Here is a 17,323-nt window from a genome sequence, read left to right on the forward strand (position 1 = left end):
TTATATTAGATATTGCGTTAATATTAAAAGTGTAAAACAAAATATGTTTTTTACATTAATTTTGTGACTTTTATATTCTACATCTCCATAAAGTTTATTCGCACTTATTTTCTATATTGTTTCTATATGTTTCACTTTATGAAATATATGTTGCTTTACGTCTATATAAAACTCTGATGAGGAGTGATATTTCCCCACATGCATAGTTTATATACATTGTAATTATGTGAAAGTTTATTAATGTCTTCTATATTTAGCTGTATTATATTATCTGGTACATTTTTAGCTTGGGGGCACTAGTTAACGTTAAACTCATTTATTATATAACTTTGGATTATTTTATTACATGAAAAAACAAGACGAATAATTTTTCATAAATATTTCTAAACACATAAGAGTACATGGATTTCTATTTTTTAAAAATTACATAAAGTCCTATTTGTAAAGGTTACAACAATTTCTTTAAAATTCGAGCACGATGCAAAAGTAAGCGATCTTTTTAATCTAAACAAAAAAAAATAGTGTTTAGTAAAAACTACGATACCATATGTAACAATTTTCAAATTACATTAAAAAAAAAAATTGATTTAAAAAATGTTGCATACCTTATTTGCCTCTGCCTCTTGCTCTGTGATTGCCACCACCTCTGTGTTCACCTCCTCCTCTGTTATGACCTCTGCCTCTACTTTGGCCTCCACCTCCTCCACCTCCTCCTGCTCCACCGCCTCCTCCACCTCCGCCCCCACTTCCTCCTCCTCCGCCCCCACCTCCTCCTCCGCCCCCACCTCCTCCTCCACCTCCACCCCCACCTCCTCCACCTCCACCACCTGCGCCTCTACCGACCCACGGATCTTCGATTTCATTTCTGAATCAAATTAAGTTAGTATTAAAAATCAAATCAAGTAAAAAGATTAAAAAAATAAAGATTGAGGTTAGATTAAAATATATGATTGAGCAAAATTAAATTATATCGCATTAAAACTAACGAGTAATATATTATGTTGAATAAACTTACAACTCTCTTTTTCCATAGCCATATCCACCATATCCACCGTATCCATTATCTTTGTTATTACTGACTTCATTTCTAAACAAAATCTTTTCAGGCTTAAAAACTACCTTTTATAAATGTTTTTTTTCTTTCTTTTTTTCTGTTACCAGAAAGTGATTATTTTCTAAATGATATCGTATTTAAAGTTAAAACAAATTTAAAACAAAAAAGTTGTTTTTCAAAAAATGCAACTGTAATCATACTCACTTTATATCTGCAAGAACATTTTTATATACTCGGTTTATAAAAGCTCCTTCACTCAGCTAAAATATAAACTCAAACGTTAATGTTGTTATAAACTAATTAAATTATTTTTTTGTTATTAAACATGATGTATAGTATTTTTGTTATTAAACATGATGTCTACTTACTAGATGTTGAAAAAAAATCACAAAAACAGCAAATAATTTGAGCTGCACCATTCTTTTTAGCGACGCTTTTTTTGTTCATCAAGGTGATTTTTTACCCTTTTTATACAACTTATAAACTAATTACTAAAACACCCAAAATGTAGTTTATTTTACCTTAACGTTGTAGTAATCGAAAAATAATAGGCTTCTATCAAAATAAGGCTCCTAATTTTAATTACATACCATTTAGTAGGATTAAATTTATAGAAACACCAACGAAACTGCATCACAATGTTTATATTAGAACGTTTTTGAGTAGGACATTTAATGATCAAATATTTTAAAATATTGAATGATGTAAACGTAGGAGGCAGGGTAGTGTAGTAGCGGTTGAATTTGTATGCTTTAGCAGATTAGAAAACAAAACCACAACAGCAAAACAATTGCATTAGAAAATGTTGAATTGGTTCGAAATTAACCAAAAGCAAATCAAATGTCAACAAATATGTCTTAAGATGATTTTCGTTGATAAATAATTTATTTTTATTCGTATCCAGGTTTTTAAAATAAATTATGTCATTTATTTATTTATTGAAGTTAACTCAAATGACTTAACACTTTTATGAGAAAATAAAATAAGAAGTTCATTTTTATTTTTTTGCCAAACATCTTTATTTCTATATATTAAAAAGTATTTTTTAACTTTACAAGAAGTTTAAAGATTTTTGCGCTTAACTTTTGTGTTTTTGCGATAGTTAGGTAAATTCTGGAAAAATTTAAACATTAAAATTTAAAGAAAAGAAAGTTACCAAAACGAAAGGTTATCAGAAATAAAATTTCAACAACTTGTTTGTTGTCCACTTACTCTGAACGAGTGAAAATGAATTTAAAAATGTGTATTAGTTTGGACGAAAATGAGTGTTTTTTTTTTGTTACAATTCTCTAATTAATGTACTCTTTTGCAAAGCATTATTTGATATAGATATTTCAACTGTTTGGAGTTTGCTCCGTGTCTAGAAGTTATCTTAAGAAGCTAAAAGCGGTTTTTGTACTTTATATACTGAATTATTAAATTTCATATTTTACTAGAAAAAATATACTTTTTGACGGTGTTTGGCAAACTCAGAGTTAGCAAAATCATGTATTATGTATAAAAAAATTCGGTACCGATTTAGGGCCGGATTAAGGGTTAAGTTGGCCTGAGGCTAAATATTTGATGTGAGCCTACGGTGTATTACTAGAAAACTCTAAAATTTCTAAGTAACAAAGTACTTATTGTAATTAGTACTTTTTAATGAAAAAGTATTTTTTCTTTTAAATTTGACAATATGACAAATCTATGAAATAAGTTGCAAATAGTTCTTTCTTCTAAAACCATTGACTAAATCTGGAGTACTAGTCCTGTCTCTTTCTTATTCATAATTGCCGTAGGTTGTTTTGCTTCCAATTGCGTGTCAGCTTTTTCAGAAGTTTGTTCAGACACACTGACAAGAATCTGTTGATATGTTTCGCATTCTTTCTATTGTGCATCAGAGTAGATTCCATCGCTGTGTTGATGCAGAGGAAAATACAAAAAGTGTTGAAATGAAATCAAAAAAATAAACTGCAACTAGGCAGCTGTCGACAACATTTTGACTAAAAAGGTTTTGGGAATGCCTCTAACACGGAATGTATATAGCTAAACTGTTTGGTGACAATCCAGGCTTGCATAAAATTGTATTTTGCACTCATACTTGATGCTTTTTCATATAATTTTCCTCAACAGTTTGTAATATCACTCTCTTCTAAAAATGCAAGTAGCATTTTTTTTGCTAAGCTCTCGCCAGTACGCTCATATATTGGAATAAATTTTATAAAACGTTCAACTGGTCGGGTTGCTATTACATATCAAATTATCAATGTTAAATGGTCTGAATGTGACACATCCGGTGTTGAGTCTACTGAGACAGAACAGTATTTTGCATCTTTAATTTCTTGTATGACCTGTCTCATTGCCTGATTACTTATTTATCACCAGTTGTTGGTAAAAAACGTGGTATTTGTCCTCTATCTTTGTTAGCACGTTGTTGAATGTGTTCTGAAAGAAATTGATTATAATCTGCAAGTGACTCCGAACGTGTTAGGTTGTCATTGTTCACAGAACCAAAAATCTTGTCCTTTCCACAAAAACGCAAGACCTCCCGGCAACAATAATTTGATTTTACTTAAAATCCGTTTAAGCAGATGAAGCCTATAGTCCAATACTGCCAAGCAAACAGTGTTTTAGTGGAATTGAAAATTTTTATTCATCGGTTACTTAGTGGACCATTAATGGCAGCGCTATAAATGGCCTACAGATAACTTTCTGACATGTTTATAATAGCTAGACATCGGCTGCCACTGATGGTCACCGATCAAAATGCCTATATAGGACTGCAAATCCACTTCGACAATGTTTGCTGGGTAGTCAATATTATCAGTTTGAAAAGTTTCAGTTTATGCTGTGCTACTTGTATCAGAAACAATATGAGCAGCCGTGGTGCGGTGTATAGAGCGCTTGCTTTAGAAGCAAGTGATCCGGGGCTTAAGGCGACCGTATTTCAAGCCTTCAAACTACAAACCAATATCAGCGATACCATGCTTTTCTAAGTAACTCGAACGCATAATGTATTATAGACTTAACAGCTACTTAATTGTAAATAAAATGTTGTACAACAAGCAGTTTAGACTTAAAAAATTCAACTGGTCACGCTTTGACCAAGAAAGTTAATCATGTAATCAATACTTTTAATGATGGCTGTGTGACAGTTTTTATTGATCTGTCTGAAGTCATTGACACAGTAATCCATGTCATTCTTCTAAAATTATTTGAACAATATGGAATAAAGAAAAATAGTTTAATTTTTTCTTTATTCCGTATTGAAAATATATTTATGTATAAATAAACAATAGTTTAGTGCAGTTTAGCTTATTTCGCCGTTTATATAAATTTACAATGTACACAAATTTAAGAAAATATATAAATGGCTGAAGCGAGAGGACGATATAAATCAACCTTGTCACCGAGCCCCATCAGAAACGCTTCTAAATATCCGTACCTAAATTCTACCTAAATATACGTACCATACCAATACCTAAATACCCACAGCATCACAGAAAAAACAACAACAAATGACGTCACGTAAGATGTCGAGAAACAAATAAAGAATTAAAATTAAAAAAAATGAAAATAAAATTAAAAAATAAAAGAAATCATTAATATAAAATAATGTAAAAACGACAAAACTTCTCGCTTTTGTTTTTACACAGGTTGTAATTCAAATTTAAAATAAATGAAATTTGTGTTGCAACATCATGAAACACTGATATTTTATAAAAAATTACATAAACCACCTTATTTCTTACACTGAAGCGTTAAAAAGAACTTGAATATAGAATATAATATACAAAGTAAATGTAATATACAAAAAATAAATATATATATAATATACAAAACATTGTATACAGCAAGAGTCTGCATATTTAAATTAAACGAATGTAAATGTAATCTTCAATGAAAGTGTGAAAAAGTCATTGAAATTGCTAATATCATTTGATTTTATTCCATTTGTTTAATGATCAAGATATTAAAGGTGCTAATTTTGTTTAACAATTTCTAAAAAAGGGAGAAAAGACCTACTATATTAAAATCCGTACGTACTAAATGACGTCTTAATTTAGATTTGACTTGCGGAACTGTATTTTCTTTAATATTCAACAATATGCTGAAAATATTTGCACAATATACCCAGGAAAAAAAGTTCTATAGAATTTCTCTTTATTTTATAGAAAATAAAGTTTTATTGCTATAAAACTTTATTTTCTATAAAATAAAAAGTAGAAAAAAAAGTTCTATTGGAATTTCTATAGAAATTAACAGAGATTCCATAATTAACAGAGATTACATAAGTATTAAAAGAATACTTATGAAACAAACTCTTTAATGTAGTTAATGACAAGGCAAGCAATATAAAAGATTAGTTTATTTGTAACAGACTCTCACTTGATGTTAAAAAAACTAAACTTATTTTATTTCACAAACTAACTAAAACAGAAAACCTTCTTTTAAGCTTACCTGATCTGAAAATATATGAAATAAGTATATTTAGACAAACATCTGTACACTTCTAAAATGTTATTTTAGATGAACATTTATGATGAAAGAAAACTATTTTAAATTTGAATTACAACCTGTGTAAAAACAAAAGCGAGAAGTTTTGTCGTTTTTACATTATTTTATTTTAATGATTTCTTTTATTTTTTTCATTTTATTTTCATTTTTTTTAATTTTAATTCTTTATTTGTTTCTCGACGTCTTACGTGACGTCATTTGTTGTTGTTTTTTTCTGTGGTGCTGTGGGTATTTAGGTATTGGTATGGTACGTATATTTAGGTAGCATTTAGGTACGGATATTTAGAAGCGTTTCTGATGGGGCTCGGTGACAAGGTTGCTTTATGTCGTCCTCTCGCTTCAGCCATTTATATATTTTCTTAAATTTGTGTACATTGCAAATTTTTATAAACGGCGAAATAAGCTAAACTGCACTAAACTATTGTTTATTTATACATAAATATTTATATCTATACTGTCCTGTGAAGTACAAAAGAAATGTAATTTGCAAACTCTTTATCTCTGTTGTAATCCGTATTATCAGTTTTGCGGATCGCATCTCTCAGTAGAACTGCAAACATATACAAACTAAATGTAATTAAATGTTGTGTTTTGTGTATATACAGAAAAAAAAATTATCGTTAACCGTCTTAGAAAAACTTTTTACTGCGAAACATTATCAATTAATACGTTTAGAAAAATAGTAAATTTTTAATAATTCTTTATGTCAAACAAACTTTAATCAAATTTTTATTGACTTTCCGGCATCTTTTGAAAATTTTCTTTTGCCGTATTTCGATTTTGATCTATCTTTTACTTTTCACCATTTTATAAATAAACTAAAAAACATTATTCTTTCATTATATTAGATATTGCGTTAAAATTAATAGTGTAAAACAAAAAATGTTTTTTACATTAATTTTGTGACTTTAATATTCTACATCTCTATAAAGTTTACTCGCACTTATTTTTTATATTGTTTCTATACGTTTTATTAAATATATGTTGCTTTACGTCTATATAAAACTCTGATGAGGAGTGATATTTCCCAACATGCATAGTTTATATGCATTGTACTTCTGTGAAAGTTTATTTATGTCTTGAATATTTAGCTGTATTATATTATCTGGTACATTTTTAGCTTGGGGGCACTAATTAACGCTAAACTCATTTATTATATAGCTATGGATTATTTTATTTTATTGCATGAAAAAACAAGACGTATAATTTTTTCATAAATTTTTCTAAACACAAAAGAGTACATGGTTTTCCATTTTTTTAAAATTACATAACGTCCTATTTGTTAAAGTTACAACAACTTTATTAAAATTCGAGCACGATGCAAAAGTAAGCGATCGTTTTAATCTAAACAAACAAAAAAATAGTGTTTAGTAAAAACCACTATATCATATGTAACAATTTTCAAATTACATTAAAAAAAATTGATTTAAAAAATGTTGCATACCTTATTTGCCTTTGCCTCTTCCTCTGTGATTGCCACCACCTCTGTGTTCAACTCCTCCTCTGTTATGACCTCTGCCTCTATTTTGGTTTCCACCTCCTCCATCTTCTTCACCTCCGCCTCCTCCTGCTCCACCGCCTCCTCCTCCTCTGAATGAATTTGCAGCCTATCCTTCTCCATTTTTGGGAAAATACAAAACTTCTTTGTACATACTTGGAAAAAAAAAGAAACCACTGACCAGATTGACATAGGAAATAGAAAAGGCTACGTTTAAGTTAATTGCATCTGTTAGAATATAATTTTAAAACATCTGTTAAAATATAAAGATGTAAAATATAAAGATGTAAAAATACTGAATAGTTAGTGTTTAGATTGACTTTCAATTTGAAGCACAAATCTGTCATTATTAGAGTTAAGATTGATCAAAGCCTTTTTATCTCTTTAGAAAACAAATTAAATATATAATCAGAGGATTATAAAATATAAAATGATATTGGTATACTGAAATTATTTAGTTCATGGTTTGAAGCATAAGTGCTGCAAATCAAGCGCTTTAAAAGACCTTACATCATTGGTATCGGAACAAGGTATGCGCAGTGCAGAACAGGTGGCTTTTTCCATAATCAATGAAAAAATGAACATAGAACACGTAAATTAAGATGATTTTCTTTAGCCAACTGTAGACAACTTCTGATGATAAGTTGGTCGTCCTTAGAACATTGGAGACAGAGATAAAATCTAGCAAATCCCTTTTGAAATATTCAAGCAACTTCGAATAAATCTTAATCTTTCTAACAGAGGAACTATAAAACTATTTTCAAATCTTAACAAGGCCACAGAAAAGAGAATTTTCCAGTCAGAAGTGATAAATTACTTTTAGGTTTTGAATTTCAACTGTATAAAGTTGTTACGGTGTTCAGTTCATGAAATTTAAATTTGGGGATAAAAAGAATAATAGAAGCCTGGTTTTTGTAAAAGATTCTTTAATTTTCTTTTGTATATTTTTTTATGAACGTTATAAGTTAGAGAGTATTGAATATAATTACGAGTATCAATTAATGGAGGTGGAGTTTCTTTGAAAGTATGTGTTAATGTCTTTGATGCAGATAAACTTGAATTTAACAGTAATAATATAGAGGAGTAAACGTCAGGATCAGACTAAAATATTGGGTCTGGTGTGCAACATATACAATTTACTGCTATTGCTGAAGATATTCCTGAAACATTTCAAAATATAAAGCAGTTTTTAGATTTTACCCAGATCGATAGCCTGGATTTTCATATTGCATGGGATTTGAAGTTGGCTAACATAATTATGGGCTTATCTGACCAGGGTGGCATCCATGAATTTTTAGAGACTCAAGTGGGATTTCAACGTGATTTATTCGTGATTGGATTAATATAAAAAAACAAATTTAAAAAATAATAGAAAGAATGTTATAAAAGGTGACTTTTAGATTTAGAGGATTTTAGAGGACTTTTTTTATAGGTTTAATGCCCATTTCAATAATTCGACACTTGTCGGGTTTAAACAAGGGTCAATATGCCATATTGACTCAATTCTATATAACTCAAAACTTGGCATCTTCGTGAGGAACTACAGAGACCTTCAAGTATTAAAATTTTTTACATCCAATACTGAGTTTCATAACTCTTTGCTTTACAATCAAGAGCTTGCTGACACGTTTCACGAAAGTATTGATTCTGAAGATGAAGAATAAATAGACGTCTTTTTTTATTTAAAGTTTGGCTTGCTTTTTAAGTCTTAGTGTTTCTTAAAAGATTTTTAAAATTGAATATGTTTCTTTTTTCTTTGTATTTAACCTATAACATTTTATAAAATTAATAGTCCTAAATATTTGCAATATAGATATTAAAATAGTTAAAAGTAATTTTTGTTACACTTTGTTTACTCATAAAAATTTTAACCTTCTCTATTATCACAGGTTGCCACAGCTCCTGCAAAAAATTCTAAAGTCCTCTTTTTTTATAAATCTACTGTAAATTGTGCGGCCGTGGCGCAGTGGTTAGAGCGCTTGCTTAAGAAGCAGGAGATCCAGGTTCGAAACGAGCTCTGGACATATTTTCGCGTCACGGTAAGGAAGGAGGCGTAAACTTCCTGGTTAAATGAACTTCCGCGGTGCTCTGTGACAAAACCGTTAGGTCTTCTTGGGGCACCTAAATAACAAAAAAAAAAAAAATAAATAAATCCAGCACTATTCTCTAAAAAGATAAAAATTTAATCAGATCTCCTTTTAACTTCTCTTTTAATATTTATTTCATTTTTTCATGATAGTATAATGTTAAAAATTCTTTGTCTGCAAAACTGGTTAACGTCTATTAAGGTATTGGGTTTTAAAAATTTAGAAAATTTTTATATCATTTATCATAAATATGGCATGTTGACCCCTGTTTAAACCCGACAAGTGCCGAATTATTGAAATGGACATTAAACCTATAAAAAAAAGTCCTCTAAAATCCTCTAAATCTAAAAATACGTTTTGCAGTTTTGCAAGATAAGCCCTCTAAATTAAATGCAAAATCTCTCTAAAATCTTTTAAAATTCTCTTTTTCTTATAAATATTTTATGTAGCCACTCTATATTCAAAAAGGCTTCTTGCCAGGGCCGCTCCGAAGAAAAAGAGAAACTGTTAGTAACCCAAAGTAAGATTGAATAACCTTTTTATTAAATAAAGTTGATGTTGCAGGAAAAATTTTAAAGAAATGGTATTTTCATAAAAAAAGGCCTCAAAAGTTAAAATGCCCCAGGCCCCAGTCAGCCTCGAAGCAGCCCTGCTACTTGCAGAAAATACCTGTTTTTGGATACAGTTTTGTGACATCTGCATGTGCGAAGTTTGCACTTCGTCATTAATAACTAAAAAGTTTTTTTTAATTTATACGAAACTCTTATAAAGATATTATATTTTAAGGTGAAAAATGTTTGATAAAATAAACTTCTTTCTAATTTTTATTTATAAGCTAATATAAAAAAGTAATAATTAAGTTTATGAATTAATATAAAAACGAATACAGCCGTTATACCGGGGAAAAAACGGCAGGGTCCAAAAGATCTTCACTTAAAAAAGAAAGTCCAAAATAAAAACTATTGCACGTGATTTAGAAACATAACTTCAATTGCAATATAATAAGGTTATATCCCTATAAGGCAAAATCCCTTTAAAATTTACGCATTTTTTCGAAAAATCAAAAAATTACATAAAATTAAAAGTTTAATATTGAGTAGGGGAGAGTGGGGCGAAGTGGGACGCGGGAGAAGTGGGAAACCCCTATAATTTTATTTCGCAGCAGCGCCTAATTACTGTTATTTAATGTAAACGTATAGATTTCATCTGCTCTTTTTATTAGACATCATTTCGACCTCCCTGCACGTGGTGAAAACCCATTTTTTAGAGAGTACCCCAAAAAAGTACTTTTGCTAATAGCCTTATGTATGTATTTATTTTTGACTGTTGTTGCACCTTTTTTCTATTTATAGGCAAATGCACTTATCATCTAAATATTAACAATTAAATTTATATTTTAGCTTTAATTGTGTGGCTGTAATTTTAGTCTTATTTCGTCTTCCCTACATAGGGATGAAGGGGGACAAAGAAAAAAGTCGCTGTCCCACTTCTCCTTAACAGTTTTGCGTTACTTTATAGCGGAAATTTCTAGAACATTTTAGCTACGCTTTTTTAGAGTTTTCAAAATAAAAATATTAATACGTATAAATATTAATTGAAATACAATACTGCTCAAAAATTTAGCACACATTAGATTTAAGTTGCGTTTTTTTCTTTAAAAATGAAATAAAAGTAAAAAATAAGAATCTCAGGGTTTTTTAAAAAACGAAACTTTTATTTGACTTTTTTAATTACATTAAAAAATCAATTAGCTCTGAAATAAAACAGCGTATTGTAGGACTACATCTTGGTGGTTTCAACAGGTCTGAAATTTCAGAACTGTTGAAACCACCAAGATGTAGTCCTACAATACGCTGTTTTATTTCAGAGCTAATTGATTTTTTCCCCATCTTATTGGTCAAATAATGGACAAAATTTAAGCGAAAAATACCAAGTTTATTTCAAATGAGATAATACATACTATGTATATCTTAGAAGCTTTTGTTCAGTTAAAATGTAAAAATGGATAGTTAAATTTACTTTTTCGTAAAAATTTGACGTCACAAAGTAAAGAGCGGCAGTTAAAAGACAATAGAAGTGCAAGCGTGCTAAACTTATGAGCAGCTTTTTTACACCGCTTTAATTAGCGGTCTCTGTTTAAGTTAAAAATAGATGGTTAAATAAACGTAATTTTTTTTTATTTTTTTTTTTCTATTTAAGGTATGTTTTAATTAACTGTAAAAAAACAAACTGAAATGGCATAAGAAGTTTACCGCCTAAAAATTCAATTAAAAGAAGAAAAATGAAACTTAAATTTTATGTGTGCTAAATTTTTGATCAGCATTGTATTTAGTTTTAGTTTTAGTTCTTATACAGTTGATTTAAACAAAATTTGAAAACCTTTATTAAAGATAAATTTGATTTGATTCATCATTATTGCTTGGAGCAAATTGAGAATTCTTTTTACATCAATAATTTGAAAGCATTTGGAAAGCAAAAGGCATGCATAAAAGTTTTTTTAATCTTAAATAAAATTATAATTTCATAATAGTATGATATAAGATATAGTAATAACAGTGACCTTAGTACCATAACAAATAAATATTTTTATCAAACCTAATTTCTTTTAAGTTTTAGGTTTATAGAAATCTAGAGTTTATAAAAAAAAAAGTGAAACTCCACAAGTTTTAGAAAACATTTTGAAAGTTGCTGTAGCCGAATTGGAAAATGGTATAAGCCTTAGAGAAGCAGCATATTCAGCTGGTATTTCTAAGTCTGCACTTCATAGGTGTATAAAAAAAAGTGTCAATACCCAGCTGCTAACCTTCAACCAAATTATCAACATTCTATGATTTTTTCTGTTTCACAAGAACAAATACTGAGCACTTATCTAAAGTCATGTTCTGATATGTTATGTGGCCTTACACCAGTTCAAGAGCTCTAGCTTTTGAAATGGCTTAAGCAAACAATATAAAATTTCCTCTGTGTTGAATAGAGCAAAAAAAGAGTGGTCAAGATTGGTTAATAGGGTTTTTAAAAAGAAACCCAAAACTATCTGTTAAAAAACCAGAGGCAACTTCAATTGCCAGAGCATCGGCACTTAATCGGTATACTATTGATATTTTCTTTAACAAATTACAAGGAGGTATATCAGAGTCTAAAGCAACATCATTTAAAATTTTTAATCTTGATGAGACAGGTTTTACTACTGTGCAAAAACCTTCTCGTGTCATTTCATCAAAGGGAACAAAGCAAGTCGGGCAAATAACATCTAGAGAAAGAAGTTAATTAGTAACAGTGTGTTGCATTGTCTCCGCAGCTGGTGCAGCAATACCCCCTGTTATTGTTTTTCAAGAAAATTATTAAGAAACCCACTAATGAGAGGAGTAACAGATGGTCCTATTATATAAGCCAATCAATCTAGATGGATGAATGCTGAAGTATTTTTTGATGTTTTAAAGTATTTTGTTAAGTTTGTTCGCCCAACAGTCGATCACAAAATTTTATTGATTATGAATAGTCATGAAAGCTACCTTCACTACAGTCACTTGAATATGCAAAAGAGAACCATGTTTGTATGATGACTTTGCCACCACATACTTCACATAAGACACAACATTTAGATAGATCCGTTTTTGGTCCAATGAAAGCATATTTTAATGCAGTTGCAAATAGCTGGATGCTTAGCAATCCATGACAAGCCATTACAATTTATGAGATGGTCTCATTCGACAAGCATGGAAAAAATCTTGCACACCAATAAATATTATGTCAGGATTTCGCGTGACAGGAATTTGGCCTTATGATAGACATGTATATGGGGATGATATTTTTTTACCATCAGTTGTAACAGATAGAGATGTGCCTCAAGAACCATGCAGTGAAGACTCATATGAGAAATTGATTACAACTGCTACTCCTTTAGATATCTCAGGTTTGGATGTGCAACATAAAGCATTTGTTACAGATAGAGATGCGCCTCAAGAACCATGCAACGAAGGCTCATGCGAGAAATCTAATACAAGTGCTATTCTTTCAGATATCCCAGGTTTGGGTGTGCAACATGAAGCAGTAAAAGAAAACTTAACTGTATTTTCTCCTTAAATTGTACGAAGTTATCCAAAAGTAATTTAAACTAAATATTCTTAGTTTAGGTTTTCTTTAAATTCTATAATTATATAATACTATAATATATGTTTTGCAGGCATCTACTCATAAGATTTTAAGACGTGGACGAAAAAAGGGAAAGTGTATGATAGCCACATCAACACCAGAGATTTTAAGAGCAAAAAATGAAGTATTAAAAAAAAAGGTAACAAAAATTGTCCTTCTAAAATCTAAAAAAGTGAGGAAAAACATATTACGCAAATCAAACAGGGACCTTGATGTAAATTTCAACAAAATCTAAAATAATGTTTATGATAATTGTTACTCACTAGAGCTTGAAAAAGAAATGGAAACTATTTCTTTTAGCGGTCAAAATGTGAGTGTCGGTGATTATGTTCTTTGCGAGGTTTATAGTAAAAACACCATTTCTTATTATGCATAGTGCAGAAAGAAATAGACTCAAGTTTTGATGTAGAGGTCAGCTTCCTGAAATGCCAGAATAAAGAAACTTCTAAATTTGTCAAATCTAGTATTAATGACATTCGTAGTGTGAATATTTATGATATAAAAGCTGTCCTGCCTCAACCGCTTGCTGGAACAACATCAAGAACAAAAGCTGAAATCATTTTCCAAGTGAACTTTAGCATCTTAAATGTAAAATAACTTTTTTCTTTTTTTAACAAAGAAATTTTAATTCTTAAAATGCAATTTTAATTTAATTGAAAAAGGCATTGATAATTTGATTTTTTTTCTTTCTATTATTCACCTCTCTAAGGTTGCCACTTCAAGCGAGGAGGCTACGCATTTTTTTTGCATTTTTAAATATTTTTTTAAATTGTGATTACAACCCTCTCTCAACCCTTTAACTTGGAAACACGAACCTTTACGAAAAAGACCCGCTGCGCGGAGAAACTAAGTTGAACGTGGTACTTCCAGGGACGTGGTAGGAGTCGAACTCGGAACCTCTCGCTTATAGGCCAAGCGCTCTACCACTCCACCACTGCCGCACTTTATTTAAACTAAACTTAACTTTAAAATCAAAATTTTCTCAAATTAATATTTAACTAGATTTGGAGTCGTTTTTATATAGTCCCACATCTCCCCCAAATGTCCCGCTTCTTCCGCACACTTGTCCCATTTTACCCCAATAGCAGGGTTCTTTTTAAATCAAAAAATATATACTTTATTAAAACACTCTGTCAATATTAGGGTGTGGATTCGGTGCCCCAAATACTGCTTTATTTGTTAAGACTAGTCTGGTTCAATTTATACATCATATAAAAAAGATATTGCAATTACTCTGAAAAAAATGTGGGTCCCACTTCTCCCCACTCTCCTATTCTCAAAATGAAAAAATGTGACCCTGTTGTTTCTTCCCTTCATATCTAAAGTCATTACCTCAAAAAATTGAGGGTTTTCAGGTGATGCATAAAAGGTAAACTGATGAGGTAAACTAGTCGTATTGAATTGTAAAAAATTTATAGAACCGATAAAATAGTTATTTCGAGTCGACTCGAAATAACTATTTTATCGGTTCCATAAATTTTTTGATTTTAACAGAAGATGCATATGGCAAATTATTGTTTAAAAAGCATTGAAACCACAAAATTGCTTTGTGGTAATGACTTTAAACCGTCAGTATTCATAATATGTAAGAAATAACTCTATTCCTAATATTAAAGGTTGCGTTACCTGAACAAAATCAAACTTTGTATTTAACGTTGTTTGACAATGAGCAAAAAGCGTCCAATTTCTATGTTGAAATTAATTAATCAATTTAACTGAGCAAAAAAAAAACTATGGTTTTAGTTGTAAGAAAACATCATTTTTTATACAAGATAAACTGAAAAAATACTTGCTTAAAAATATATTAAAATATACAAGATTACAATAATGCGTCGAAAATTTGAATTACATTCTTTTCATACTATATTTTTTTAAAATAAATGATATTAAAGAGCGCAACGTTAAAATTTAGATCATGTAAGATGAAATTCTTTAATAGGTTGTGGACATTCATTACTTCCTTTCACCTCCTCCAACTCCACCTTTTCCACCGTAACGACCACCTCCTTTGCCACCTTTTCCACCTTTTTCTTCGGTTCCGTCTCCACCGTTTTCACCATTTCCGTCTTTTTCTTTATTTCTATCCCCTGATTTGCTTCCGCCATGGTTTCCTCCTCCAACACCACCTTTTCCGCCGTACCAACCACCTCCTTTGCCTCCGCTACCACCTTTTTCTTCGGTTCCATCTCCACCGTCTTCACCATCTCCGCCTTTTTCTCTATATCCATCTCCCCCTTTGCCTCCGAAACCATCATGCTCTTCATCTTCATTTCTAAATCATAAACAAATTAAATTTTTAATACTGAAATAAAACTGAAGTATAACTCAAAATAGAAAAAACCTACGTTTCTCTTTTCCCATAACCATAACCGCCTCCGTAACCACCTCCATATCCGCCTCCGTATCCACCTCCGTATCCACCATCATTATGTTCGTTTCTTAAAAAGAAATTACTTAATGTTATGGTTGCATTAAATGCGGTATTTATTTAATATTAAACTACTAAAAACCTACATTTCTTTTTTATAGTAACCTCCACCATATTTTCCTCCATAACCTCCACCGTAACCTCTACCATATTTTCCTCCGTAGCCTCCACCGTAACCTCCACCGTATTTTCCTCCGTAGCCTCCACCGTAACCTCCACCGTATTTTCCTCCGTAGCCTCCACCGTATTTTCCTCCGTAGCCTCCACCATAATCGTTCATTTTATTAGAAGATAACTCTTCGCTGATCTAAATCGAAAATTGTTTGTATATTGGAAACTAGCAAACACTAAACGTCTTTTAAACGTTCAAAAGGCGTTTAAGAGATGTATAGAAGTTTTTTTTATACCTTCATTGTTATATGCGGTTAACAGAAAACTGTTTTTACAACATTTAATCAGGGGAAATTCTAGGAATAAACTGAGGGAAACAAATCTTTTTTTTTTTTTAAAGTTTCTTAAAACTTAAAAGTTCTGTAGACTGAAATGTGAAAAAAGCCTTTTTTGAAAAAAGGGGAAGACGAGATGTTACACACCCCAAAACCTCTAGTAAAATCACCCCTGCGTTTAATTTAAAATAATTCTAAAACTCAATCTATTAGTTTAGTTCTATAAATATAATATCAATTATATTATATAAAATAATCTTTGGATACAACTAAAAAAGTTAAAAAAATATGAATGATTTTACATGATTATTGGTTTTATATAATAATTTTAAAAATAACTTAAACCAACCTCGTTACTGGATTCATCTTCGTTATCATTTACTGTATTTCTAGAAGGGAGAAGTATAAACTTATTACGTCACAAAATATTAAAAACTAAAATTTTCGTACTAATTTTTTTATAAAAAACAAACTCAATATCTGCTACAATGTTATCACTTGCAAAATGTCTCGGACTTGCTGCTCCAAGCTGAATGAAAAAAAAATTAAAATATTTTTATTTATTTAAATGATTTATAGTATTGCTACACTGTATAAATAAAGTTTACTTACGAAAACCTGAGAAGAAATTATGAAAAAAATAAGACGAAACATTCTTCTTCTGGATGCTTTTTTAAGTGTTTTTTTTTTCTTTTTTTAAAGTTGCCGTTTTTTCAACCCTTTTTATACGCTCTGCAGACCTAATTAAGAAATACCCAAAAAGCTAATAACTTAACCACAAATTTGCAGTATCTGGGTAATAGTAATTTGCAATTAAAAGAAAACTTCTAATAATCATTAAAAGGTGGTAAAAGTTAATTTAGTCATCAAAAATCTTTAAGTGTTACGTCATTAGTCGAATAATAAAATTCTTGTTACGTCATTAATTAGAACCCGTAATAAAAATGAGTTACTTATTTATGAAACAATAGAATACAAAGTTTTATTTTCCAAACATATTCTTATGTTATTATCGACCACATTACCTAATGAAATAAATTTATTAGAAAACGCCGTATATTTAAGTTAAACAAAAAATATGTTTTTTAAAATTTTTATTGAGGTTATTTTGATTTAGAGTTTATTTGAGCGACGAGTTAAATTATTTAATTTTTCAAATTC

At 30.1% G+C, this 17,323-nt stretch overlaps 1 protein-coding gene and 1 long non-coding RNA gene across 3 annotated transcripts; both read right to left on the bottom strand.

Moving 5' to 3' along the window:
• Positions 1–820: 820 nt before the first annotated feature.
• LOC136080035 (uncharacterized) lies at positions 821–4,181 on the bottom strand. Of its 2 annotated transcripts, XR_010638398.1 has the most exons (4): positions 1,645–4,175; positions 1,259–1,314; positions 1,016–1,087; positions 821–865 (listed from the first exon to the last, which is right to left on the bottom strand). It is a non-coding gene; the product is annotated as an uncharacterized LOC136080035 (long non-coding RNA). The 2 variants fall into 2 exon arrangements; XR_010638396.1 differs by having other exon boundaries at positions 1,259–4,181.
• Positions 4,182–15,025: 10,844 nt separating this feature from the next.
• On the bottom strand, positions 15,026–16,945 carry LOC124806914 (uncharacterized). The gene is made up of 6 exons (XM_065796663.1): positions 16,775–16,945; positions 16,636–16,691; positions 16,512–16,551; positions 15,803–16,023; positions 15,634–15,726; positions 15,026–15,560 (listed from the first exon to the last, which is right to left on the bottom strand). Exons 1-6 carry the CDS (start codon positions 16,814–16,816, stop codon positions 15,242–15,244), a joined length of 771 nt encoding a protein of 256 aa, XP_065652735.1. The 5' UTR covers positions 16,817–16,945; the 3' UTR covers positions 15,026–15,241.
• Positions 16,946–17,323: the final 378 nt, after the last annotated feature.

This window comes from Hydra vulgaris, chromosome 05, assembly GCF_038396675.1.
Source record: "Hydra vulgaris chromosome 05, alternate assembly HydraT2T_AEP".
NCBI classification, from domain to species: domain Eukaryota; kingdom Metazoa; phylum Cnidaria; class Hydrozoa; order Anthoathecata; family Hydridae; genus Hydra; species Hydra vulgaris.

Coding starts and splice junctions, on each gene's coding strand:
- LOC124806914 (XM_065796663.1), bottom strand. CDS start 16,816: ATGTTTCGTCTTATTTTTTTCATAATTTCTTCTCAGGTTTTC. Junction 16,692..16,774: donor TAATTTCTTCTCAGGTTTTC/GTAAGTAAACTT, acceptor TTTTTCATTCAG/CTTGGAGCAGCAAGTCCGAG. Junction 15,727..15,802: donor GGTTACTATAAAAAAGAAAT/GTAGGTTTTTAG, acceptor TTTCTTTTTAAG/AAACGAACATAATGATGGTG.